At 42.4% G+C, this 27,604-nt stretch overlaps 2 protein-coding genes across 7 annotated transcripts; one reads left to right on the top strand and one right to left on the bottom strand.

Moving 5' to 3' along the window:
- The first annotated feature begins 447 nt into the window (after positions 1-447).
- On the top strand, positions 448-22,644 carry LOC143516570 (MBT domain-containing protein 1-like). 6 transcript variants are annotated; one of them, XM_077008250.1, is made up of 18 exons: positions 455-613; positions 1,060-1,200; positions 1,739-1,946; positions 4,410-4,543; positions 5,910-6,024; positions 6,275-6,357; positions 6,449-6,566; positions 7,501-7,635; positions 8,144-8,232; positions 9,052-9,286; positions 9,558-9,613; positions 12,731-12,835; positions 13,893-14,040; positions 14,405-14,487; positions 14,973-15,207; positions 16,550-16,621; positions 17,941-18,126; positions 20,304-22,644. In XM_077008250.1, the coding sequence occupies exons 2-18, from the start codon at positions 1,174-1,176 to the stop codon at positions 20,426-20,428; spliced, it is 2,154 nt and encodes a 717-aa protein (XP_076864365.1). In that variant the 5' UTR covers positions 455-613; positions 1,060-1,173; the 3' UTR covers positions 20,429-22,644. The 6 variants fall into 6 exon arrangements, with proteins under 6 accessions (XP_076864367.1, XP_076864365.1, XP_076864366.1 ...); XM_077008251.1 differs by having other exon boundaries at positions 1,739-1,940; XM_077008252.1 differs by lacking the exon at positions 1,060-1,200 and having other exon boundaries at positions 448-613.
- Positions 22,645-23,731: 1,087 nt separating this feature from the next.
- LOC143516574 (nucleoside diphosphate kinase B) lies at positions 23,732-26,974 on the bottom strand. Its single transcript, XM_077008260.1, has 5 exons — positions 26,827-26,974; positions 25,533-25,665; positions 24,350-24,451; positions 24,118-24,230; positions 23,732-23,989 (listed from the first exon to the last, which is right to left on the bottom strand). Exons 2-5 carry the CDS (start codon positions 25,659-25,661, stop codon positions 23,872-23,874), a joined length of 462 nt encoding a protein of 153 aa, XP_076864375.1. The 5' UTR covers positions 25,662-25,665; positions 26,827-26,974; the 3' UTR covers positions 23,732-23,871.
- Positions 26,975-27,604: the final 630 nt, after the last annotated feature.

Genomic DNA, 27,604 nt, shown 5'->3' on the forward strand with positions numbered 1-27,604 from the left:
ATCTGATATGATTATAAACAATTCTATATTTGCACATAAATATTAATTATTTAATATACAAAATATGATTTTATACTATTATTCAATTGTGTTTTTGCTTGTTAAAAGTGTGGTGCAAAGTATTAACCTATTATTTAGGTAATCATGTATAGGTATAGGTAGTCATGTAATTATTAATCTAAAGTTGTCAGTGCGTTTGTCTAATGACAAACGTTTCTATATAGCCATAATCTCTGTAATTAAAATAAGCGTCAATTCATTCTAGTCGGCTTAAAATGTGTACAATAAAATATATATATATATATGGAAAACGGAAACCATACAGTTAAGTGTATCTGCTCCAATCCGAGAGATGTCAGTATTGCTGCTATGAATTAAAATGTATTTGTCCGGAAAAAAGACAAAACGATTGACCAATGAGCGTGAATCAGGCGCGACTATCGCGCATGCGTGTTCAACAATATGATAATTTTGTTGATATGCAGCTGTAGTTGATCATATTGGAGTTTTTAGTTACATTTGTGTCAATTTTCTATTTCAGTTTCTCTCAACTGCGGATATATGAAAGCGCAGCGATCCGCATGAGGAGCTAATGGAAAACGCGGGGGACCCGGTAAGGTCGTTCTCTCCCTTCAACACAGAGATTGTGCACTGCACAGTGTAAAGCCATTTTCTAGCAGCCTTTGTTGTGGTAGTAACGTGTTGGTGAAGTGGCAGCTGTGTGGCTGCAGCCTGTGGGGGGGACAGTCCGGGCAAACCTGGACAACTCGCCCATTTCTGGACACTTACACACGGTTTGCGTCGGAGTTGAACAAGAGTTCGCGAGTATTTTGTCAAATGTGACATTTATCCAAACACTGGCCAAATATGGAAGCCCTTCCTCAGCCGCACTGCAGTTACACTCGGGTCTGCGAAGGTTGAGAGTTGACAAGCGCCCTAAATGTCCCCAACATACCTACATATATACATATATATATATATATATATATATATTTATATGTCCCCAACCCGTCTGTGTGTTGTCGTTTCAACATGTCTCGCTGCCGAACCGCATGACAGCAGGAAGACTTGAGTAAACCGGGGGCGGCGCACGGCCGTGTCGGTTAGACGGGGGGAAACACTGCGGTATGTAACGTTTAGAAAACACCACTCACGTCTCCCTCGGAAGTCGGTATGCAGAGAAAAAAGATGACTTTAGAGGTACGTCCGCCTTCGTTGTTAGTTAATGTGTTTCGATAATTCGTTGTTCTGTCCGTTTGTGTTGCGTTTATTCCGGTTTAATGCACTGCGAGTGTTTTGAGGAACATGCACGGGGGACTCTGTTGTGCTGGTTTTAAAGCGGCTTTGCGGAGTTCACCAGCTTTGCTTAGGAACACACTGTGTTGAGAATGTAGATGCAGATCAACATTAGTATCTGAGTTACTGAGCATATTTTAAACGGAACAGAATAGAAATGGTCATATTTGGTAGTTTATGTATGTATGTATATTTAAAGTGTGTGTATATTAAAATTGTAAATACACACACGTGTGTGTGTGTGTGTGTGTGTGTGCGCGCGCGCGCGCGCGCGCCTCCGCGTGTGTGTGTCCTTTATATTTGATATGATGCATGCAAAATTTTAACAAAAAAATATGATTTATGCTGTCCACTCTACCACACATCACATGCTCTCTCTCTCTCTCTCTCTCTCTCTCTCTCTCTCTCTCTCTCTCTCTGTTGTAACTATTGCTGCCCGTAGGTGGAACAGAGGGAGTGTTCGGAGCGGAAGAGGCAGGACTCCTTCGGGATCTTTGACGGCTGTGGCAGCTGCAGTGAGGGGTCGAGCAGTAGCTGTAGTTCAGGGGAAAGCGATGAGGACTCCACCTCGCTCCCCACCGGCCTGCCCGTCATCAAAACCAATGGACAAGTCTACACGTACCCCGATGGCAAGACGGGCATGGGTCTGTGTCAGTACCGCCCTCCTGCGCACATGCACAGCTTGGCAGCGTTCAGATGCGGTTGCTTGTGAAAAATAACCACTGGTCACCACATTTTCCCCTTGGAGCACACAATCTTTTGGCACAGCTTTCCCAGAAAAAGACATAAAAACAAAACACAATTTTTCATTAACTAAAAGACAGTTTGTAAGTAGTCGGAGCAGATATGGGTAGTGTACACACAGCAAGAGGTTGTTCACATTCAGAACCCTGATCAGCAGTATTTCTCTCCATCTAGATAATATTACACTGGAATTATTATAAGTTCTGTAGGCAGTGTGACTTGGGCAACACCTTGATGCACTTAACTTAATATGTACTGAGCCATTAAGGAAACTGAATATAATGTCAAATATGTCAGTATTATTTATTTTCCGCTAAAAAAGAAATATAGCCAGTGAATTTAATTGTTTTAGACTCGCCTGTTTGAATATACAGTTGTGATCAAATTTATTCAACCCCCACTGAAATAAAGTGTTTTGGCCAGTTTGACATTGATTTTGATCATTTCAGTCATCTTATTTACAATTATATCAAAGAGGCACTTATAAATTAGACAAACATAACATAATATTTATGATGGAATAACCACAAATGTCTTTACTGTGCTCACATCATTATCAGTTTTATTCAACCCCCTAGTGACATTATTTTTTAGTACTTAGTACAACATCCTTTTCCAGTTATGACAGCTTTCAAGCGTGAAGCATAGCTTGACACAAGTGTCTTGCAGTGACCTATGGGTATCTTAGCCCATTCTTCATGGGCAAAAGCCTCCAGTTCAGTCACATTCTTAGGCTTGCGCACTGCAACTGCCTTCTTTAGGTCCCACCAGAGGTTCTCAATTGGATTTAAGTCTGGTGATTGCGATGGCCATTCTAGAATGTTCCAGCCTTTCATGTTCAACCATGCTCTAGTGGACTTGGATGTGTGCTTCGGATCATTGTCCTGTTGGAAGGTCCAACGTCTCCCAAGCCGCAGGTTTGTGACTGACTCCATCACATTTTCCTCCAAGATCTCCTGGTACTGAAGGGAATTCATGGTACCCTGCACACGTTGAAGCTTTCCTGTACCATTAGAAGCAAAACAGCCCCAAAGCATAATTGACCCCCCGCCATGCTTCACAGTAGGCAAGGTGTTCTTTTGTTCATAAGCCTGGTTCTTCCTTCTCCAAACATAGCGCTGGTCCATTGTCCCAAACAGTTCTAATTTAGTTTCATCTGACCACAGTACACTGTTCCAAAACCTTTGTGGCTTGTCCACATGACTTTTGGCATACTGCAGTCGACTTTTCTTGCTCTTTGGAGTCAGCAAGGGGGTGCGTCTGGGCGTTCTGGCATGGAGGTCTTCGTTATGCAGTGCGCGCCTTATTGTCTGAGCTGAAACTTCAGTGCCCACATCTGACAGGTCTTTTTTCAGTTCCTTAGCAGTCACGCGGGGATTTTTCTCCACATTACGCTTCAGGTAGCGCACAGCAGTCGCGGTCAGGATCTTCTTTCTGCCACGACCAGGTAACGTTTCCACTGTGCCCTTTAACTTGAACTTGCGAATGATACTTCCGATAGTGTCTCTTGGAATATTTAACAACTTCGCAATCTTTTTATATCCATTGCCATTCTTGTGAAGAGCAATAACCTCTTCTCTTGTCTTCTGGGACCATTCTCTTGCCTTCACCATGCTTGGAAACACACCAGTAGATGTCTAGAAGGAGCTGAGTATCACAGTCCTTTTAAATCTGCCTAATTGGTGCTTATCATGCTTGATTGCTGCTCGTTGACATCCACAGATGTTTTCAATACCTGATGGAAAACACTGGAATGAACCTCTGTTCTTAGGAGTGGTAGTCGTAAAAGGGTTGAATAATTGTGTCAATGAAGAAATCACAAAAAGGCCATTTAATACTTTATGACAAAAAAAAATTGATGCTATCTTAGTTGCATTTAGTTCTTTAACAAGTCCTTGTAAGATTTCATTATGAACACAATTACAAATGTGCACTGAATTCCATAAAACCCTTCGCAGCATTGGGGGTTGAATAAATTTGATCACAACTGTATGTCTCTAATCTTACAGATATTTTGATCTAGTTATAGATCAAAAATAGGTTTGTCCAAACATTTACAAACACCTTTTACAAACGAACATGTCATTGTTTGTTTGACTTATTCGCTTTCTAGAATATCCCTCTATTATCTAATTCTATAGAATTAAGGTGCATGCATTTTTAAGTTTGGTTAAAGGTACTCAAAGTAGTGTATTTACAGCACTTCCTTACCTATTAAAGATCAAATGCTTTTTTAATCCAAAAACATCTGATGGGAGAATGATCTGGGATGAGATATGATTACATTGATTTATAATATACAAAATAATAATATACAAAAACTGTTTGAATTAAAGGTACTGTTTTTTTCTCTCTTTTACCTCCTTTAGCTACATGTGAGATGTGTGGCATGGTGGGCGTACGAGATGCCTTCTACTCCAAAACGAAGCGCTTCTGTAGTGTGTCGTGTTCAAGGAGCTACTCGTCCAATTCTAAGAAAGCCAGCATTTTGGCCCGACTACAGGTAGAGCGTCCTCAGATGCATCCATGACCTTCACGGTTGAGTGTGACCAGAATTTTAACAGTGTAGACATGAAGAGAATTGTGCTGGCTTTGCCTATGACACCCACAACAATGAAGGTATTATTCCAAGAAAAGATTTTTCAGGAAAGGTTTGACTGATTTGCTGTTAAAAAAGAACAATTTGGCAATATTATGCTAGAATACCAAAAGGTTAGTGAGATAAATTAGCATTCCCTCATTTGCGTAATACTCAGTCTTCCCCATTAACTTTAATTCATGATTAGCCACATTATCATTTACGTTAAAGTTTCATTTAATTTCTGCATGACATATGGGTGGTTCTGGAGGGAATACATGAATATACACATCCCACAGATGCAACAAGAAGCTAAGCTGTTAAGTTCAGAGACACAGTGCTCAGCGCAAGAGGACAGTATCCTCTTTAATTTAACATGCACACACAGAACTGAGAGGCAACATTGCCACTGGCAATGAGTTTTGTGATGCATGTAACGCTAAGATCAAAGAGCTAAAGAGAGTTGTGCCTTTTTCAAATGTATGCTGTGACCCAGCAGTTCTCTGCTATCCTGAAGACTGTGCAAGATGGTTTCTCCCATCAGCTGTGCAGACTGGAAGGGAACTGACATGTTTGGAGAGCAGGGTCAAAGGCAAACAGAGCAGTAGTGTCTGGATGTCTGGAATGTTCTGAAGGGGGCGGCAGAGAGGTCCCACGAGATATGACAACCAGCAGAAAACAATGAATAAAGAACCATGTTCATTCTGTTCTCCTGTTAAATAGGCACATTATTACCTTGTTTCCAGGCCCTTACACTCTCACAGTGTGAAGAGCTGGTTTGTTGCTATGACCACAGCTGTAAAATGTCCATATAGATCAGGACCCCTGGGACAATCTCTCTTCCCCTTAATAGGCTATGGATCGTGGACTACCTTTAATATCTGACTTGACTTCCTCAGTGACCTGACATGTCAATTCAATTCAGGACCTATGATGGTTCATCTAGTTCAGTTTCTAGAAGTACTCACTTATGTGCTTGTTCTATAAAAAACTGTTTTGTTTTGTTTGTTCTTTTACAAACCAGTGGTAGTCTCTTATGAGGGATGTTCAGTTCCTTATCTCACACTTATTAAATCTATTGCTAGACAAGAAGATGTCATGTTTTTTGTGAAGTGTCTGATAGATTCGGGATAAATTGCTTCATACTGCATTAAACTGGATTTTGTGCTCTGTGTCCAGTTGTTGTGTTGCACAGGAAGTAGCATCATCTGAGCAGGAAACTGAACCAAAGGCACTCCTTGTATTCATGGAAAAGCGAAACTCTCAGAGCTTCTGTTTGTGCCTCTCACAGGGCAAACCACCAACAAAAAAGGCCAGGGTGCTCCAGAAGCAGCCGCTAATGGCCAAGCTAGCGGCATATGCTCAGTATCAGGCTAACCAGAACAGCCAGGTGAAGACCAAGGCAGGTGAGCTCACATTTCGCCTCTCCTTTCAGCAGTGCCTGTAAGGAACTGTCGGCATAATGACACTCTGAAACAATGTCTCACATTACAACTTTCTCAAGTGCTTAAACCACTTCCGAGCAATTGGTGACAGGCAGCCACGTAATATCGCCCACAGACTGCAATGACTGCATTGCTACACCGGTGAACTACACCAATGGTTATGATCGGAGAGAAACTCCATTGTCCATTTAACCTCACTGTTTCCCATTAGCTGTGCCCCAGGACACTTTTGACTGGGGAAATTACATTGGGACTGGAGACGTCAAAGGGGCACCAGTCAGCTGTTTCAAACATGCAAGTCCCCCTAAAACCTGAAAACCTGCCATCACGTTTTAATTGTCTTCTCAAGCATTCCTGCAAGCATGACACCTGTTTTCTGCCTCAGGTTCCCATGGGGACCTCATGGCAAGATGTTACGGAAGGCATCAGGGTGGAGGTACTGAACTCCGACAGCAGCTTCTCGATGAAGGTGTACTGGATAGCCAGCATCATCAAACTAGCAGGTCTGGACGTTTGGAAGATGAATCTCGTTCTGTTTACTTTAGGCTTCTGGGCTTTAGGGTTCAGAAATAGGAAACTCTGCATACATGCCCCGGAAAAGTATTCCAGCTCTGGACTTCTGGATTTTAAATAAATTACAATTAAGAGAGGATTATATGATTAAGTGATAATTAAGATAGGATTATATGATCAAATGACAATTAAGGTAGGATTATATCACCTACCACTCTGTGATGCCTTGTGAAAAATGACATAGCAAAATAATGATTTTCAGCTTCCAACAAACCCATGAAAGTCAAAATCAGGTTAAATAATAACATTGTGCATTATCTGTATCCTGAGTCAATGAGTTATAAAACAGATGAATGTTTTCGAATCTAAAAACATTCCTACCTTTCTTGAAAACAAATGAATAGGTCTATGGTAGTGGTCTCATAAAATTGAAAAATGAAAATTGGAGATGAGTAATACAAAATATTTCATGAGTCCAGTTCAGCCACCTCAGTTCTGTGGTATATAGAATTATTCATTCAGGTAAATGGTATATAGAATTATTCATTCAGGTAAAAGGTATATAGAATTATTCATTCAGGTAAATGGTATATAGAATTATTCATTCAGGTAAATGGTATATAGAATTATTCATTCAGGTAAATGGTATATAGAACTATTCATTCAGGTAAATGGTATATAGAATTATTCATTGTCCAATGGTATGTCGAGTTATTCAAGCCATTTTTCAGCATGGCTGAGGAAAGCTTACCAGTACTGTAGGTCTTCCCAGTGCTGTAGGTCTTCCCAGTGCTGTAGTCTGTGGGTTCATGTTGTGCCAGTCTGAGCCACACACCTGCCACCCCTCTCTCTCTCTGTATCTCTAACACACACACACACACACACACACACACTCTATCAGCTCTGCTCTGCTGTCTGCTCCAGGGTTCAAGGCTTTGCTGCGGTATGAGGGCTTCGACGGTGATTCAGGACAGGACTTCTGGTGTAACCTTTGTGTTCCTGACATCCACCCTGTGGGATGGTGTGCATCTGGAGGGAAGCCCCTAGTACCACCCAAATGTAAGGGCTAAAGAAACACCTGCTTATGTTACCATGACAAGGCTTAATATCTCTGTGCTGTTTACAGGACCGTTTGGTATTTGTTTCCTCACGCGACTTCAAATATGTATTCTAGCACAGTACTAATTTTAATTCTTAAAGTTAGTTATAGTCTTCTTCAATAGTTATAGTCACAAAATCAAAATAACAGTTCCTCCATCTTTGGTGAGCTCTGGACTGTCAGCTCTGCAGAACGTTACTGTCTTATGTTCAGTGACAGTGATGCCAGTTACCACAGAAATAAAATCGTTCAGAAACAACAGCTAACTCTCGTCACGCAGTATTTAAATCGGAGCACAGTTTCAGCACCACATGGCCTCGGCCTGTGTTTCAGCGTGGTTGAGCGTCCCGATTGTTGAGGACCCGGAGGTGTTTTGAGTCTCAGCTATGACCTCCTTCTTGGAAACAATGAATGAATGATTGGATGAATGAATGATTGGATGAATGAATGCTCTTGTCCTCCGTCTAGCAATTCAGCACAAAGTGTCGAACTGGAAGGCGTTCCTCGTCAAACGCCTCACTGGTGCCAAGACACTCCCGTCCGATTTCTCTGCCAAGGTGTGTATGATGGAGCCTTCTGCATACATCAGTTTCCTTCCATGTGTGCCTTGTTTTCCTTGGCTTTCTTGTTTTTCCCCCATTTTGTTCACATTACATTTGATTCTCCTAGCAACAAATTTGGGGGGAGGGGAGGGAAGAGGATGCCATCATTTTCCATGACGTCACATGAGTCGAGTACATTAATCATCAGCAGTTGCCAAAAATGCACTCACACACACACACACACACACACACACTCACACACACACACACACACACACACACACACACACACACACACACACACACACACTCACACACACACACACAGTCACACACACTCACACACACACACACACACACACTCACACACACACACACACACACACACACACACACACACACACACACTCACACACACACACACACACACACACACACACACACACACACACACACACACACACTCACACACACACACAGTCACACACACACTCACACACACACTCACACACACTCACACACACACACACACACACACACACTCTCACACACACTCTCACACACACTCACACACACAGTCACACACACTCACACACACACAAAATTCACACTGACCTGCAGATCATCAGAGCATCACCGTTTCCAACTTCAGTCACCAACTCAGATCTGGCATAACCTGAATCTAGGACAGGCATTAATCATTTAGTGTTTTTTACTTTTGAAATCAATTTGAATTTAATCAGAACTCCTGTGTGTGTCTCTCTGTCATTCTCTCTCTCTCTCTCTCACACACACACACACACACACACACACAAACCCCTGCCCCTTCCGCAGGTCCATGAGAGCATGCAGTTTCCCTTTAAAAAGCTAATGAGGGTGGAGGTGGTGGATAAGACCCACCTGTGCCGGACGCGAGTGGCTCTGGTGGAGCAGGTGATCGGCGGCCGTCTGCGTCTCGTCTATGAGGAGAGCCAGGACGGATCGGACGACTTCTGGTGCCACATGTACAGCCCGCTCATCCATAGCATCGGATGGTCCAGGAGCATCGGACACCGCTTCAAACGCTCCGGTCAGCCTCCCGCCCACTCCGTTCAGGGAGTAACTCCAGATTATCAATTTATTAAAATATGTTTCTGACTATTTGGAAATCAAGAAAGCCTTTTCACAAGTGCCAGCTAATGGAGCTCCTAGTTAAAACCCTTAGACCAACCCTGAACCTCACAGCACACACTTCAGCCTGTGACGCCTCTGACCCACTGCTCATTGTTCCCTTTGTGGACAAGCCCACTCCTGTGTACCCTCACTCCGTGCCTAGACAAATGGCATTTATGTCGTTACAGATGTGTGGAAGAGGCTGGAGGGCCTATCGGATGCCCCGGGACAGCTGTTTGCTAAGGTGAAGTGTTGCAGTAGAAACGGGAGGGGGGCAGTTTTGAACGACTGTGTTTTAATAACGTGGGTGCCTTGTTGTGGGCTCAGCTCAAACGCAGGCATCCTGCTGCCCCATGTCCTCATCTTCTCATTCATACCAATTATGTAATTGCCGGGGGGCCTCTGTGGTTTACGACCCCTACTTAGTATGTTAATATTTATAGCAATATCCAAATTCTTTATAAAACTTACAGGCACCTGTGAATGTGTAGTTGTTGACATGTTTATAAATGTGTACACACACATTATATATAAAATAGATATAAATTATTTGATAGATATAAATTTATTATTAGATTATAAATTATTTGCAAGTCTTGGATGTTTCACTATGTTTACGAATATTTTATAAAGTTTTTATGTGTGGGAAATTAGGACATTACAGTGGATAAGAAGTCTACACGCTGGTGTTCAAATGGCAGGATTTAATCCATGTCTGAATCTTTTTAATCTTTTTTCAGACCCCTGTAAATTTTTCACTCGGTTTCATTGCAGCCATTAGCTAAATCAAAAAAGTTTATTTTATTTCTCATTGTACAATGTATAACGAGCACCCCATCACCCAAAAAAACTGAAATGTATACATTTTTGCACATTTATTTTTAAAAGGAAAAACTGAAATATCACGTGGTCATAAGTATTCAGACTCTTTACTCAGTACTGATTAGAGGCACCTTTTGAGCTAGTACAGCCATGAGTCTTCTTGGGAATGATGAAATAAGTTTTTCACATCTGGATTTGGGGATCATCTGCCGTTCTTCCTTGCAGATCCTCTCCAGTTCCATCAGTCTGGATGGTGAACGTTGGTGGACAGCCATTTTCAGGTCTTTCCAGAGATGTTCAATTGGGTTTAGGTCAAGGCCATTCAAGAATGGTCAGAGTTGTTCCAAAGCCTCTTTTGTTATTTTAGCTGTGTGCTTAGGGTGTTCTTGTTGAAAGGTGAAACTTCAGCCCAGTTTGAGGTCCAGAGCACTCTAGAAGAGGTTCTCTTCCAGGAAATCTCTGTACTTGGCCACTTTCATCTTTCCTTCAATTGCAACCAGTCGTCCTGTCCCTGCAGCTGAGAAACACCCCCATAGCATGATGCTACCACCACCATGTTTCACTGTTTGGATTGTATTGGGCAGGTGATGAGCCTAGTTTTCTCCTCACATACCACTTAGAATTAACGCCAGACCAGAGAATCTTATTTCTCATAACTCCCTACTGCATCTCTGGAGCTCAGCCACAGTGATCTTTGGGTTCTTCACCAAGACACTTCTCCCACGATTGCTCAGTTTGGCTGGACGGCGAGGGCTAGGAAGAGTTCTGGTCATCCCAAACTTCTTCCATTTAAGGTTTATGGAGGCTGCTGTGCTGTTAGGAACCTTGAGTGCCTCAGAAATCCTTTCGTAACCTTGGCCAGATCTGTGCCTTGCCACAATTCGGTCTCTGAGTTCCAGTTCCTTCAATGTCATGATTCTCATTTGCTCTGACATGCACTGTGAGCTGTGAGGTCTTATATGGACAGGTGTGTGTCTTTCCTAATGAAGTTAGTTTAATTAAACACAGCTGGACTCCAGTGAAGGGGTAGATTAGAAGGATCAGAAGAAATGGACAGCATGTGAGTTAAATAGGAGTGTCACAGCAAAGGGTCCGAATACTTATGACAATGTGATATTTCAGGTTTTCTTTTTTAATAAATGTACAAAAATGTTTACATTTCGTAATTTTTTCTGTCAAGATGGGGTGCTGAGTGTACATTAATGAGAAATAAAATGAACATTTTAGCATATGGCTGCAATGAAACACAGAGTGAAAAATGTAAAGGGCTCTGAATACTTTCCGTACCCACTGTAAGCACAAGCTGCAGGAGTATAGAAGCAAACCCTTTTCTAATTGGGAATGATGTTCAAATTCAACCATTCAGATTCAAGCTCATATTCAGCTGTCATCAATTAAAGAGACTGTACCTCCAGCTGTTTGTGTAAGATTTTCCTGACATTCTCATGATGGCTAACACCCAACTAAAAAACCCATGGTCTGTAAAGTCCTTACAATATGAGTATGGGATCTCACAGATTATAAATCAGGAAAGGGTTGTAAAACAATATCTAACCATACAAGCATAGCATTGCATGCAACATGGAATGCTCTCAAAACAATAACCAACAAGTGAAGAAAATATATCTCAACAGTGACGTTACTAAGAACCATATGTTCCTCTAAATGGATGAGAAGACCAAGGGAGAACGTGTCAGGAACGTGCCAAGAGACCTGCAGCAATACTTAAAGAATTGCAGCAATTTCTGGCGAGTTGATTGCTCCCTGTATGTAACAGCAGTCATCTGAACTGTGAAATCTTGTATTTGCAAAAGAAATGCATCCAGTTTCCCCAAAAGACCATAGAACCAAAAGACATATTGAATTTTTTGGCCATAAACATTTGACAAAAGAAAAAAAATTTTTTTTGAAGAGGTCTGGAGGTAGCAGTATCTTCCTTTGGGGCTGTGGTCTTCAGCTGGACCTGAGGCTTTAATCAGGATAGTAATGAATAGCTTCAAATGGCAGTAAATGTTGGTGCAAAACCTTACGGCTTCTGCTAAAACGCCTAAGGTGAAGAATTTCACCTTTCATCGTGAGAATGACCCAACCTCCAAATCATCAAAGGAATGGCTTCACCAAAGCAATATCAGGGGTTTGGTCTGGCCAGAGCCCTGATGTGAATCTAATCCAAAGTCAGAGCCCTGAAGAGGCATGTGCACAGCAGATAGCCTGATGTAGAATGCTTTTGCCAGGAGCAATCTTAAAAACATTGTAGATTAAGACTGACTTTCCCAAACAATATGATATACAATATCACAATAAAGTTTCTTTTTACCTCACAAAACCTGCCAAAGGCATAGGGGTGTACAGACATATATATCCACTGTATATTCAATTTATATATATGAGAGAGAGGGAGAGATCCATTGAAATTCATATCATCCCTTCAAATTGTGACAGGATTTAATGACCTGTGACAGAATTTAAACACCTTGTGACAGGTGTTTAATGAAGACCTGTACTGTTGAACGAAGTGTTTACTGTGCGTTCTCTGCAGGTGAAAGACGTGGATCAGAATGGCGACTGGTATAAGGACAACATGAAGCTTGAGGCTATAGATCCCCTTAATCTCTCAACCATTTGCGTTGCCACGGTGAGAAAGGTAAGCACCCAGGACAAGGCACTACTCCGATGCAGCCATTACTGTGATATTGATCTCTGCTGATCAGTGCTGATCACTTTAGTACTGATCCTGATCGCTATTGGTTCTGGTCTGAACCCCATACCATAAGGGATTCAGTATGTTGCCATTTAATGCTTTTTGTGCTGCGACATTACTCATACCACACACTGTATAATCAGGAGGCCGAGTCACTCACAAGACAAAGGCTCCTCGGTATTTGTAACCCTAATCAAGATGGTTGGAGAACTACTTCTTTGTTCTGATTTTGAAGTTGGCGACATGTTAAATATCGGACTGGCAGCAGGAAGAACACTGTTCCTGGATGTGTTCGGCTGTTCAAACATGACAGGATGGGGCAGAATTCATTTATTCATTCTGCAATGTCATTGTTTCAATCCAGTGTATACACATCATTCCATATCAACTGCTCTGAGCTTATCGAAATGTTTTCGTCAAAAATAAATGATGGAAATAATTTTTTGGATTGTCGCCTAATCGGGGTCTTATAAAGTGCCTGGAAAATTTATGCATGTACTGCAGATGTTATGGCAGTCATGGCCTGGTGGTTAGGGAACTGGTCTTGTGACTGGAGGGTCGTGGGTTTGATTCCCAGACCTGAGGCCATGACTGAGGTGCCCCTGTGCAAGGCCCTTAACCCTCAATTGCTCACTTGTATAAAAATGAGATAAAAATGTAAGTCGCTCTGGATAAGGGCGTCTGCCAAATGCCATAAATGTAAATGTAATGTTATTATGATGTTTTGCATTAAACACTGCATTTTTTCCTCAAACAAAAAACAAAAAAGTCATTTTAAAATCCCTGAGTGGAATTTGAAAGTGACTTTTGACTTTTCCAAATCTTTTGTTTAAATGAGGAGTTTCTTGCGATCCACAGTGAGGCCTAGTCCCACACAAACTACATTGTTTCTGCAGAACCTTGGTTGAAATTTTTTCCCATGAATAACTCCAGGCTTATTTCTATCTGAAATCATTCTAATTGTTTGTATGTACCCATCCTCCCTCTGTCACTCCTCCAGGTCCTGGCGGATGGATACCTTATGATTGGGATTGATGGCTCTGAAGCGGCTGACGGTTCAGACTGGTTCTGTTACCATAGCACCTCCCCATCCATCTTCCCTGCTGGTTTCTGTGAAATCAACAGCATCGAGCTCACCCCCCCGCGCGGTACGGCCCGTCTAGTGAGGCTCGTGACTGGTCCGACTGCCATTACTTCTGCCATTACTGACCCTTGTTAATGTTTGAGTAAATTCATAATTTTCTTTGCTAAAAAGAAATCACATACTTTTCACATACTTGGATCATATAAAAGTCATAAACTGCGAGTTTAATTGCAGAATTTATATTTAATTGCAGAATGTGTATTTGGCACATTGGATGCACTCCCATTTCATTTTTTTCATCAGAAAAAGGGAATACAGCAGGTGATTTAGCCTGCGTGATGTTTACATGGCCGGTTAGCACGTTTACATGTTTGGTTAGCATGTTTGAGCATTTGGGCAGCTGAAGGAAAGTAAATCTCCTCGTTCAGGTTACACGAAACTCCCATTCCGATGGTTCGACTACCTCAGGGAAACCACCGCAGTGGCAGCCCCCGTGAAGCTCTTCAACAAGGTACGTCTGAACTCCTCCCCACCCAGGGGCCGAGCGGACGGGGTACGACTGGACTCCTCCCCACCCAGGGACCGAGCGGACGGAGGAGCACAAGGAGCCGTCTGAGGCGCTCCGAGCTCAAAGCACAGAGCTCTTTCACTTGGGTTTCATGTTTCGGCATTAGTCGTGGATAATGAGGCCCGGTGCTTGGATTGCACCATTTTCAAAATGAACCTATTGTGTCTCATCTTTTAGTGCACTGCTAGAGTGTAATCTAACGCCAATAGTGTACTGTCCAGCAGCAGTGCCCCATACTCTTCCTGTATGGGTGTGTGTACGACACTGCCAAACATGACTCTCTTTACTTTGTGTGTGTGTGTGTGTGTGTGTGTGTGTGTGTGTGGGGGGGGGGGGGGGGGGGGGGGGCATGGGTGTGTGTGTGTGTGTGTGTGTGTGTGTGTGTGTGTGTGTGTGTGTGTGGGGGGGGGGGGCATGGGTGTGTGTAGGACGTTCCCAATCACGGCTTTGTCCCCGGAATGAAGCTGGAGGCGGTGGACCTCATGGAACCCCGGCTGGTGTGTGTTGCCACGGTGACACGCATTGTGCACAGGTTGCTAAGGATCCACTTTGATGGCTGGGAGAACGAGTATGACCAGTGGGTGGACTGTGAGTCACCTGACCTGTACCCGGTAGGCTGGTGTCAGCTGACTGGCTACCAACTGCAGCCGCCCGCACTGCAGGGTGAGTAGTGCCCGTTTAAGAGCGCCTGAGTGCCCGTCTGCTTTTTAAGGCCCAGGGCGGTCTGCACTTGCCTTGACAACGTGGCCGTCCTCAGCAGATGTAGCAGCAATAACATCCATAGGCCGTATGTAAGTAGACCGTAATGTGTTTGTAGGGTTGTGTTTGTCCGTCAGCATAATGGGTTTATGCTGCTGGTTTCATTCTTGGCTTTTGCAATAACTTTGCTAGTTTTTTTTTTGTTAGTTAGCTCGATGGGTTTTTCCACGGCACGTAAGATGTTTTTGTTGTGATTTCTCATCCCTGTGACATAATTGGCACTTCTGTAACTGGTGTAGCCAAACCGTATTTTGCATGAATGCAGACCACTGAAAGGTTCCCCGGTCGGTGGCTAATTTGCAGACAAAACTGGTGGCAAAGGAGACATTCTTCAAACTTGGAACTGAAGGGAATAAATGAGGGAAAGACTCAACAAAATGTTTGATTTGGAAATGCTGTAAACTGCAGAGAGTGTGTGAGGAACCCTGTGTTCACTACAGCCAGCAGAGGGTTGCAGTGGCCAGTTTATAGGACTGACAATGCCTTTTGCATTTTCTCCATGCTTACCAAATTTTATTGGCAGTTAACAAATGAAAAGGCATTTGTATTATTTCATGCATTGTTGGTTTAAGTGTGGTTCACTATACAGGTTATCTCAGTTCTGCGTAGTTCACTGTATTACAACAATAAAAGGTGAAGGAGCAGGAGTGTCTTGTGGTGGTGATGTGTTATTACAGGAGAATCTGTTACTGCGCCCCCTTGTGGCCACCCAGTTTGGTCATCATAAATTCCCACTGGACTAAATGGAAAAACATGAATGCAAACGATAAGACTCCCAGATGAAAAACATGCATAATAATTGAACACATCCTTTCAGCTATTCTGAACATTTCATGTTCAGCCTACATGATGAAGAGCTTTAAAGGAACGTGTGGGAAGAACCCAGCGTTCAGATGTCAGGAACTACTGCGGCTGCATCCCAAACCGCATACCACAAATGTCCTGTCCTGTAATGTAATGAGCCTGCACTATCAGTCCATGGGTGGCCGGATTGGGCACTTCACTCTCACGCCACTCAATCAACATGTCGCACACGTTGTGACCCCTATGTGAGGTTAGATGGCATACGCTGGCCTAAATGGTGCACTGTGTCAGTGTTCTCTGTAGGGTGGCGGTGTGTGTGCCGATGGTTGTGTGCCGGTGTGTCGGTGTTCTCTGTAGGGTGGCGGTGTGTGTGCAGATGGTTGTGGCCTGTGTGTTTATTTTGTGGGAAGTGCTCTGCTCTATATTCTGTTCATTTTCCCAGCATCCCGGGAGCATCCTTCAAGCATTACAAAGCAGAAGAAGAAATCCCAGCAGTACAAAGGGCAAAAGAAAAGTAGGTCGCCTGTCCCAATATCTCTCATCACCTGAGCCTCCAACACCCAACCCCCCCCCCCCCCCCCCCCCCCCACCGTGGCTTTTTGGCATTGATTAACAGATATAATAACACAATTTTTCATAAGACGGCAGAAACTGTGTTAGTGGGTCAAATTTTAAATAGATGTTATTTGCTCTGGCAGTGTTTATGACGTAGATCTTTTCATACGGGCATGTATGTTTTTTCTGTTATTTACATCATCATTGCAGTTATTCTGTAGTTTTTGGTGCATTATAATATCCATAGAGCAGATGGACTCACAGACTCCGTAAGAGACATCAGTTTGTGTGGACTGGATGTACTCAGTTAATTCACCAAACACAACATGGTTTGACCACCATGACAACATTTTAGCATAGGTTTAACAGCTCTTCAGTAAGACACGGTGTAAATGGAACTGGACACGAGCTGCTGATATCAGCAGAACCTGTGGTAGAGTTAAGACGAGGCTGAATTTGACTTTATGGTGTCTGAATAGTCAGTGACAGGAAGCCACACCCTCCTACCTGGCACGACAGCAAGCCCGGGGCAAGGAGCATCATGGGAATCACAGTAGGATGATGGGACATGTGACTCAGCAAATTTTGCAGGGGTTCTGTGTGTGAAAATGGTTGAGTGACTGTTGACTGTAGTGGAGCTGCAGTGACTGTGGTGGTGTTAGCAGGAAAAGAGAAGAAAATGCTTTACTGTCAGTGGAATGAAATGGGAGTTTGCAACTTCCTTGCAAGATGAATAAATACAAAATATAAATCTGTAATTGTATTCACACGTCCTGTAGTTGTGTGTATACATTCTGTACCAAAACATACACAATCTGTTGTGCAAGAATGATACTGCTGATAATGTATCAGGTACAAAGCAGCATTTATTCCTTCAAGTCAGCATCAGTGGCATGTAAAGCCTGTTGGGCAGGTTCATCTCAGCTGATGAATTCAGAGCAGTCTGTGAGATGGCACTTAAGACTGTGATTGACTCACAGTGAATTCTGAAAGACTATAACAACCTAGTCCATTATTATAAACATTTCAGACTCCATTCTATTGAAGATTCTATTATTATAAAGACTAATCAGACAGTCATGACAACCAAATAGACTTTCAGTATCAATATATATGTGTTGAGTAAGTCATTAATGGTCCTATTACTTCACTGTGAACATCCAGTTTGGTTTCCAGTAAATTCATTGTTTCATTAATTTTCCTCTATGTAACAGTGAAGTCATATAACACCCCTGTTCCTTCGAGACTTGGCAATAAAGGTTCACTGTCAATTTTCAGAAAGGAAGATTCCCATTGGTAAGAGGCCTGTCAATTTATCTGTGATTGGCCTGCCACAGAGGAACCTGTCTGGGGATGAGAACATGACTCCGCCCGATTACCCATCACCACCTACACCATCATCAGCTCCTGGGAACATGCCCCTCACCTCTGCTGATAGAGACCTGAGTGCTAATTATAAACCAGGTGAGATCCTGCTTGTGGGCCCACAGTTTGCTGAGTTTCATGGCGGAAAAAAAGATGTACATTATTTATTCATAGTTTTATTGGGCATGTAATGTACGCTGGGGTCCAAGCACCGGGGGAGAGTACAGGCTGCCTACAGCCATAGTGGGATAGAACTGCAACACTTCCGCCCCTGCAGATAAGTCAGTCTTCTCAGGACACATGAATGAAAGAATGTTGGACTCCGAGGCAGGTGATCTGGAGCAGTAAAGATCTGTCCTGCTACTTGGAGCTCATTACTCTTCAAGCTTCCATCAAACATCCTATCAAAGCCTGCTGTCGCCTGCGCAGATCCATAAGTGCAAAATTAGCTTTGTGCTTTATGAAGCGTATCAAGTCCAGTCACATCTGTTCGGGCCCACGTCGTGGTGCAGGTCCTCGAGCTGCCCCCAGGTACTCTGTCAAAGGCCTCCAGAAAAGCCTTCGCACTCCACTACAATTAGAGACGTGTTTCACAGTCCACCTGCCTCCTTGGGCTCAGTGGTTCTGCAGGATTGTGACATCTGCGCATCTTTGCCATTCCACTGTTATTAATCTCAGCCTTCTCGCCTGCCTTTCTCTTTGGGCCTTGTTCTTTTAGCACATCACTCTCTTCCTCATTCTCTGCATTTTCAGCTTTATAAAAATATTCTTGCACCTTTCAAATAAAAATCTTTGCGTGCAGTTTCCCTCATTTGACCTGAAGGCCCCTCCATGTCTGGCACGTCGCAATTCCCCGTCGACTGGGCCGGGTTCACCGTGCTCTCCTCGAGTGCTTTGACCATGGGGGGAGGCGGCTGGGAGGCCCTGCTCTGGGTAGCTGGGCTGAGGAGGGGAGTTCTGCTGCTCCAGGGTTGGGCCAGCGGGTGGCCAGGACGGGTAGTGATTAGGTGAATGACACCCAGAACATCTCCACATGGGAACAACTGGAGGAACCATGGCCACCAATACCAAAAACATCTATAGTGGGCATGTTTATATCCTTATGGCTGGTGAAAATAATGAATTTCCCTTCGGTTGTGAAAGCGTGTGACAAACCCTAGACGTCAGATTGGCTACCATGTATGTCGATCAAAATACAACCGTCAATGCAGGTGAATGATAGCCCATCATTCATCGACCGGTAGATCGCGATCGACGTAATGGGCACCCCTGTTGTAGACTTAAAATGTGACAATGTTGCAATCTCTTGTGGAATAGGACATTAATGATGTCACTGGATCGAAGTGCAATTCTACTCATTATCGTCTTTGCTCATGTCATGTTGAGTTACCATAACGCATCTTTAAACATTAACCCTTATAGCAGTTTTTATTACTGAATAGTCATTTTGTGTAGTCTTGTATGGTATTATATCACAGGCACCATAATGTTTAAGAATTTTACATTTTAAAGATTCATTACAGTTTTACATGTTTTTTTATATTAGTTAATTATTTATTTTACTTTATATATCCCTGTATGTATAATTACAATTTTTATCATCTTAACAAGTTACATACACATGGACATTCTACAGTATTGATAAACCTCGACCCATAAATACAGTGGATGTCACTGGTGTAGGTGCAGAACAGTAGAACGTCATGTGATGTCTTCAGTGAATGTCTTGAACAGATTCAGTTATGGCTGTATGAAACAAATTAATCCCATGAGAGCTTCTCAGGGCTGGTATGACACAAGTTATGCTGGTTAGAAAAACCTTCCGTTTAAATTTCAACCAGATTGGCAAAAAGGCGAGTGGTTATTAACCAGTTACTTAATGGTTCCAATATAGTTTACAAAACATTGTGGATATTATGAATTTGAATTCAAGGTAAAGAGGTCAAATGCTTTCCTGTAGTGGGTTTTGTTTTAAGTGTTTTATTTTGCCTTTGTTTTGTCTTTTGTGGTTGACCCATTTGTCTTACGGCTCAGCGGGCTGCTTTAGCACTTTTTGTTATTCTGATTGTTTTAAATTGTCAATATTTTTGCTTTGTCATATCCGCTACATGCTTTAAAGCTTCATATTTGATTTTGACATGAAACATACCATTGATCTCCTTATTCCCCTCTTTCATTTATTCGTTTATACACAAATGTATTCATTCCCTGTACTTGAGTAAGTAAATTGAACACACATTCTTTTTTACATTAATAATGTTCACTGTCCCCTTTAGTTGCTGTTCTCCAGCTGAAGGAGGAGCCTGTTGCTAAGGCGGATGGTGAGATCTCTTTTCGCCAGAGCGCCTCCCTGCTGGACGCCAATGGTTCCGACAGCTTCTTCCTCAAACAGGAGCCGTAAGACACACAAAAGCGCTCAGCTGCCTGTCAACAGCCCGGCACTTAATGACATAAACAAGCAGACCCGATCATCAGAAGAGTAAAATGAAAATGATCCTCATCGACGCCAGTTATCTGGCCTGCTGTCCCAGTTTCACTGTGAACAATCCCTTTTAAATCCCTCTATTTGGATAGCGTTGCTTTTGGAAGGCAGTTTTTGAGATATATTTAGCTGGCCAAGTGATGGTTAAAGCGCAAAGCGCTTGTGTAAAAACAGCAGCCGAATAAGAACTTTCATCAAAAATAGTGTTTACAGTATTCATTTATTTTTGTCTTTTCAGCTTAGTTTTCATGCATACGACATAGGTTAGGGTTTTTAGTGTTTATTTTTCTTTTCGGGGTGGGGGGGGAGAGTCATGTCTGTCTATGTTTTCTTGTACGCTGATGATTGTCATGCTTTACGCTTGAATGAGTCACAGAAGTATTTAGTTATTTTCAGACAAGGATGAAAATGGTAAATTGTCAAGTCCTGAGCCACATAGGAGACTGGATATCTTTAAGCTTTACACAAGAATATCTGTCAACAGCTGGCCACCTTGGTGAACTAGAGAGACAACTATCTCTATCAGACAAGCCGATTATTATTTTACGGGTAATGAGCATTGTTCAAAAGTTTGGGCTTTTACAGGTCAGAGCATCGTTACACACCACATATTGTGTATTATTTGAACTGCATTTGGCCACAAAAGTTGGTTGAATTTCTAGTCAGAAAAAAATAACCAATATGCAAATGCAGATGCTATCATAATGTCATTTTATAGGCACAAAAAAGACTTTAAAAGAGTGATCATCTATATAAATACTACCATATTGAATTACAAAACAAATACTGAAATATCGATCTGCAAAATGTACAAAAAGCATACATAAACAGAATTTTATTTCAGAGTTGAAAACATTTATAGTACATAAAGATATATGTGTGGGAACACTCCAAACCATAACATCATTTTATACATCAGTAATGTTAACTGACACTCAGGAACTCATGTTTGTGGTTCGTTGGTTTGCTTATTGCAGGATAAAGAAAGTGTATTTTAGATGTGAATCTGTCTGTACTGCTCTCTGTAGTTCAACATTTGTTTTTCTCTTTTTACGTATTGGCACATTTGACATCGGTCTGTGTTTCGCCATTATTGTGTAGTCCACCAGTCTGTGTTTTGTTGCGATATAATTATTAGCTTGATGTGGATTAAATATTCTGTTAATTGTATTAGGAAGAACAGCAGATGGGATGGCTGAAGATGTCACTAAGCCTCCCATTCAGCAATAAGGTTAATACATGGTCAATTACCCAGCAGAGGAGAGGGGTCGTATTTTTCTCCATATCTCAAAGCTGTTAATTGTTCTTATGCTGTTGCTGTAGGTTGTTGTTGTTTTCGTTTGTTTGTTTTTGTGTATCCTGCTTATCTTTGTTTGAAATTTTGAAAATGGTTGGTAACACCTTCTTCACACTGTCTGCTGTTTCCAACTGTGCTTCAGAGACCAAAAGATGGACAAATACTGTAAAACGTTATGGCGTGACTGTTGACAGGCCGAGGCCTGTGTACATGAATTGTATTTCTGTGTCAAAAACTCTCCCGTAATACAGTGAGGCAAGCAGAATCAACACACACTGATTGCACTGTTCCTGGCAGGATGTTAATAAAGGAAAACGTGGAATCCATCATCTCAGCACAGTAAGGAAACATACACAGTTCAGTGTGAACCATCATCCTGTATTCTCATCCACAACACACATGGGATGGACACCTAGGGCCACAACATATGTGCAAGTTGTTATAGTTGTTAATGTGAAAACTGCATCACACTGTATTCTGGTGCTAAATATATTTCATTAAGTGATTATCTTGTTTTTAAAAAAAAGTTGGAATGACTTCAGAAACTGTGATCATAGTGGAGAAAATCAGTTCCCTTCATATTTGTATTCTTGTACTTGCGATATGATATAGAGTGATTTGTAACACTAAACATCTGTCATTTTCTCTGCATGGCACTTATGGGAATATGAAGTTGGGATTTTTTATATTTCAGTGCTCTAATTATTTTTATGTTCTTGGCTTCCATGAATAGTGTGCTGTCAACATGAGGTTTATTAAGCTATATCAAATATGTATGTAAGTCTAAATATATATGTACCTGGAAAGAGAACTATGGATGTTTTTTGTTTTTTTTTTAAATAAATCTTACATTTTTTGCTGCGTTCGTATTGACGGGTCTTGTTCTGTGCGACTGAATTTCGCGCCCTTCTCCCTGGTTCTACTAGCTTTGGGTATATGGCCGTTTTGGATCCGAGAGGGCACAGGAGTAACAGAATGTTAAGATTTGAGGCGGATATCTTGCATGAATCTCTCAGCATGTCGAATCTTGTCCCTGGTTGCCATATACACTCATTCGCCATTTTGCCGAGTTAGGTACACTCATCTGAAAGATGTTATTTATAGGTGTACAATTAGTGCTGCAGACCGTAGGACACGGACTCGTCAGACACTGTCGACTCTCTCCACTGCTCGGTTTCTGTGTTGGCAGCCCATTCCCAACACAGATGTCATGGCACCTGCTGGGTTAAGAACAGCTAGCCATCCAAATATAGCCAGCTAGCAGCGGTCACGAGATCCTAAACTGACCACTGGTAAAGTGTTGAAAAGCTAAACCAAACTGCTCAGCAATAACTGGACTTTACCGGTCAAAGACATTGAGTTAGGAATCAACTTATAATATACATATTTTAATATATACATGTATTGATCGTGTCAGTTCCAATTTTCACGTTTCAGTGACTTTTGCATAACACTTTTCAGTGACCTTTGCAGAACATCTTCACAGGTCACATGGAGTCCACACCTACAGGTCAGAGCCATCTTGGAAGCTCATGGGGAGACAATACTAGATAGATGGTTATAATGTTATTGCTGCTCAAGTATGCACATAGAACAGCTGCACTCTCCTTGCATGTGCTCCAGTTGTAGCTTAGGGGCACTCTGGCCAAATGCAAATATGCAGAGTTCCTCCATGGAAAACCAGCACTATTGTAAGTCATAATGGGCAAAAGCATCTGCTACATGCTGTAAATGTCAAAGTATATTTACACAGGGAATCAATCCCTTCTGAGCAGAAGGAGCAGTCTTTGCCTCAAGGTGCTCTTGAACTTGGTAGCAGAGCCAAGAACCTACAATGCCCCTTAACACTCTTGAAGCTCCCATCGCTGCTCACAGCTTCGAATGACTTATTAAACGTGTTTAAATAACAGTGCGGTAAAAACAACTCCGGGATTTCATGTGACTTTATTCAGCAAGTGCTTCAGACAAAATAAACAGTACAAATTCCTGGTCTACAGCATTTTGGGATGAGTGGTCCAGAAAGACGGGCTAGGTCAGAAACCAACACCACACAAGCAGGGCATCTCTACTCATAGATCCAGTCACCGGCACAGCTCTTGTAGACCACCAGCTCCTCGGACTTGAACCACAGGGCGATCTCTTTGTTGGCACTCTCCACAGAGTCACTCCCATGGACGATGTTCCTAAAAAAAAAAATCACAGAACCGCATCCTCTTTTACCTCAGGGTAGAATCGGCTTCAAGTGAATTGATACGATTTAAGCTATTAGTTCACAATTCAGAGATGCAATATGGCTGCTCGGTCATCTTACCTGCCCACTTCGATACAGAAGTCTCCCCTGATGGTGCCTGGCTTGGAATCCCCTGGGTTGGTCTCTCCCAGCATCACTCTCCCAGTCTTCACAACGTTAAGCCCCTCCCACACCTAACCACACACGATGTTACAATAACCACACAATTAAACTAGAACATGCTCAGTGGTCCAGGACCCAATGTGTTGTGTTAAAATGGCAAAATATATGGGAGCAGAGAGTTTGGGCTCACCATGGCAAGCACAGGGCCAGAGCCCATGTATTTGACAAGCCCGGGATAGAACGGTCTGTCCTTCAGGTCGATGTAGTGCTCCTTCAAGAGCTCCTCAGATGCCTATTTTAAAAAACATGCCTTTGACAACAGTATTCATAGTTGTTCAATTCCCATTGTAGATTAGTTCTTATATACATCACTATAACACGCGCTTAAAAGACTAAGCAACAGCCAAGTGTAAAAACCACTGTACTGCAGAACAACTGGCATGGTGATTAATCACACTGACAGAGCTGACACCATGGTACTGTATCTAGTAATATACTAGTTCAACAGCATATTTGACTCTTGCGTACTATACTGGTCAGAATACATGCCAAGAGAGGACTAATAGTCTGCTAAACTCAAAAATACCAAACACATGGCATAAACATTACTTTTCAAACCTGTGAATTAATGACACTGCAGTTTACTGTAATATTTTTATAAACCATTTTGGGAAGCCAAAATGAGTCAGCAGAGAAGTAAAACCTTTGTAGACTTTCCCCAAAAAGTATTTTTACCCCCCATATCTTGTTACACAGTAAGCTGCAACAGTTTAAAATACATCATCCGTTTCTTAGGCTTAATATGTGTCTGTACATGTCTCAGAACATTTGTAAATTACATCAAGAACCCACATTGTCCACACCACCGTTTGACCTCTAATCAGGAACTCAACAGATGCAATGCAGTAGTTGTGAGGTAGAACTGTACCAACGCCAGTTTAATGAACTTTTTTAATGTGTTGAGAAATGAAATGTGCCATATTTTGTCAATTGTGATTTTTACACCCCAATCGAAATTTGTCCTCCGCTTTTAACCCATCTGTGCAGTTAGAACACACACACACTAGCGATTACTAGGGGGCTGTGGATCAAACGTACCCAGAGCGGTGGGCAGCCCTAGCCCGGCGCCCGGGGAGCAGTTGGGGTTAGGTGCCTTGCTCAAGGGCACCTCAGTCATGGCCTGTCTGGGAATCGAACCCACGACCCTCCGGTCACAAGACCAGTTCCCTAACCGCCAGGCCATGACTGCCCCAAGGGTTTTAAGGTCATGTGGTGTATTGAACGCTTCAGGGATGCAAAGACTGGAGTAAGAGGGTTAGAAACAAAACAAAAACAAAAGAGGGGGAGGAGCCAAGTCTCATATACCCACAAACCTGGAGGAACTTCATGGCCACCAGCTTGAATCCTTTCTGCTCAAAACGTTTGATGATGTCACCAATAAGGCCTCTCTGAACTCCGTCAGGCTTGATTGCAATGAAGGTGCGTTCGGTCTTGGCAGCCATGATACTGTAATCACAACATGCAGACAAATTTTAACAATGTTATTTTTTATAAAGAACACTTACATTGTCAAATAAACAAATATTTTGTAAATGAGATGACATTTAAAGTACATTAATGAAATAAATCTACATCTTACAAAAACAAACCCCATTCACTACTTACATACCAGTCTAGAAGTTTAGATGCATTAATGGATATAAAAACAACTTGCATCTTTACATCATATTATGCTGTTGCACAGTTTAGGACGTATAGAAAGGACTTACAATAAATCTTAGCTAAGCGAAGAGATAAAAAAAAACAGGAAGATTTGCAGTAAACATACACTTTAAACGTCATGAGCAAAACTCTGGAAATATCAACCTTTAACCAACAGCCCCCACACACGCCTAGCGAGACAATATAAGGACTCGGCGGCCATATTAGTGCCACATGCTGTCCTGTCCCCTGAAATAGTCATCTTGTCGGCTTCCTTCTGACAAGAGAATTAAAGCTTAAATAAATATCAAGCATTTATGGAAACAGATGAGCCCGAGGATAATTTATTGAACCCATTCGGTTGGCAGTGATTATCTAGGGCTCGTCTCGGTGCCATTTTATTTCCGCATAAAAGTCCCCGATACGCCCATAACATGTCGGTGATATTTGTGTAGTTCATCTCTACTAGTTCGGCTCTAATTCTACGATATTCGCAGGAGGACGTGAAGTGGTCGGTCGCACTCGGTCCACTTTAGGACATCTGTCCGGCTATCGCACAGCTACGCTACAGCAGGTTAGCGGAGCTACGGCCAGCATGGGCTCCCGGCACAAGAGACAGCTGGCACGGCCAACCTCGCCTCACTAGCCGGCGTGACTCCCCCATTAACCCCAGTCCCAGCACTCGTACTTACACATATTAAACCATTCAAACACAAAATAAGCGAACTGTGTGTAATTATTCAATTAGGGGAAACAGAAACGGAACTTAACTAGCGGAAAATACGTAAATAACTGCTGTGCCGACAAAGGCGATAAGCTAACGTTACAATACGCAGAACTGCAGCCAGCTCGCTGTAAGTGAACTATGGTCAAAGTAAATCTCCATATCACTAGAGTTAACGAGGCGCAGAGCAAGAACGAAGACAACGAGGGGAATGATTAAATAAAACGGTATTGATTACACACCTTGACGAGGAGACCCTAAGGGACACTAACGCTTGAAGCTGAAAAGAGCGAAGGGGACCTAACGCATACTTTCAGAGCACTTATAAAGGTTCGCGGAGTGGGCGGGGCTGAAGCGAGGTTGTGTTCGAGTTACTCGAACGGACCGAAGGAGGCGCTGTGTTTGAGTTACACGAACGGACTGAAGCTAGGCGCCGTGTTCGAGTAACATGAATGGACTGAAGGAGGCGCTGTGTTTGAGTTACACGAACGGACTGAAACGAGGCGCCGTGTTCGAGTTACACGAACGGACAGAAGCGAGGCACTGTGTTTGAGTTACACGAACAGACTGAAACAAGGCTGTGTTCGAGTTACACGAACGGACTGAAGTGAGGCGCCGTGTTCGAGTTACACGAACGGACTGAAGCAAGGCACCTTGTTCGAGTTACACAAATGGAGGTGTTCATGATAAAAACTTGATTGAGCCCAACATGTCTTCTATGTAAATGATAATAAATCAAATGAATTTGAGGTTTTAGTCAAATTTGCCTTTGTCATCAGTTTATCAGTTTTCTTTTTATCAGAACGGCTCAAAACCTACGTTCACATTTCAAGACGGAAGACTGTCCTACAAATCTGTTTCTTTTCCTGAAGATCTTTATCAGAGCAGTGTTTAAAATCATGTTTTCCAAATTAGAATCACAATTTGAGCCAGATTATGTCACAGATTTCCATATCCCATTTTATTGTTTGTTTATTCGTTTATTTTTTATTAAATAAAATAACACATTGATTTGAGGTT

Source organism: Brachyhypopomus gauderio, chromosome 6, assembly GCF_052324685.1.
Source record: "Brachyhypopomus gauderio isolate BG-103 chromosome 6, BGAUD_0.2, whole genome shotgun sequence".
Lineage (NCBI taxonomy): Eukaryota > Metazoa > Chordata > Actinopteri > Gymnotiformes > Hypopomidae > Brachyhypopomus > Brachyhypopomus gauderio.

Bases quoted from the DNA above. Each gene is read 5' to 3' on its own strand.
- LOC143516570 (XM_077008250.1), top strand. From the start codon at position 1,174: ATGCAGAGAAAAAAGATGACTTTAGAG. The intron at 6,025-6,274 runs GTGAGCTCACAT...GTTTCCCATTAG, and splicing joins CCAGGTGAAGACCAAGGCAG to CTGTGCCCCAGGACACTTTT. The intron at 6,567-7,500 runs GTCTGGACGTTT...TGTCTGCTCCAG, and splicing joins CAGCATCATCAAACTAGCAG to GGTTCAAGGCTTTGCTGCGG.
- LOC143516574 (XM_077008260.1), bottom strand. From the start codon at position 25,661: ATGGCTGCCAAGACCGAACGCACCTTCATTGCAATCAAGCCTGACGGA. The intron at 24,231-24,349 runs GTGAGCCCAAAC...GTGTGTGGTTAG, and splicing joins CTGGCCCTGTGCTTGCCATG to GTGTGGGAGGGGCTTAACGT. The intron at 23,990-24,117 runs GTAAGATGACCG...TTTTTTTTTTAG, and splicing joins TTCTGTATCGAAGTGGGCAG to GAACATCGTCCATGGGAGTG.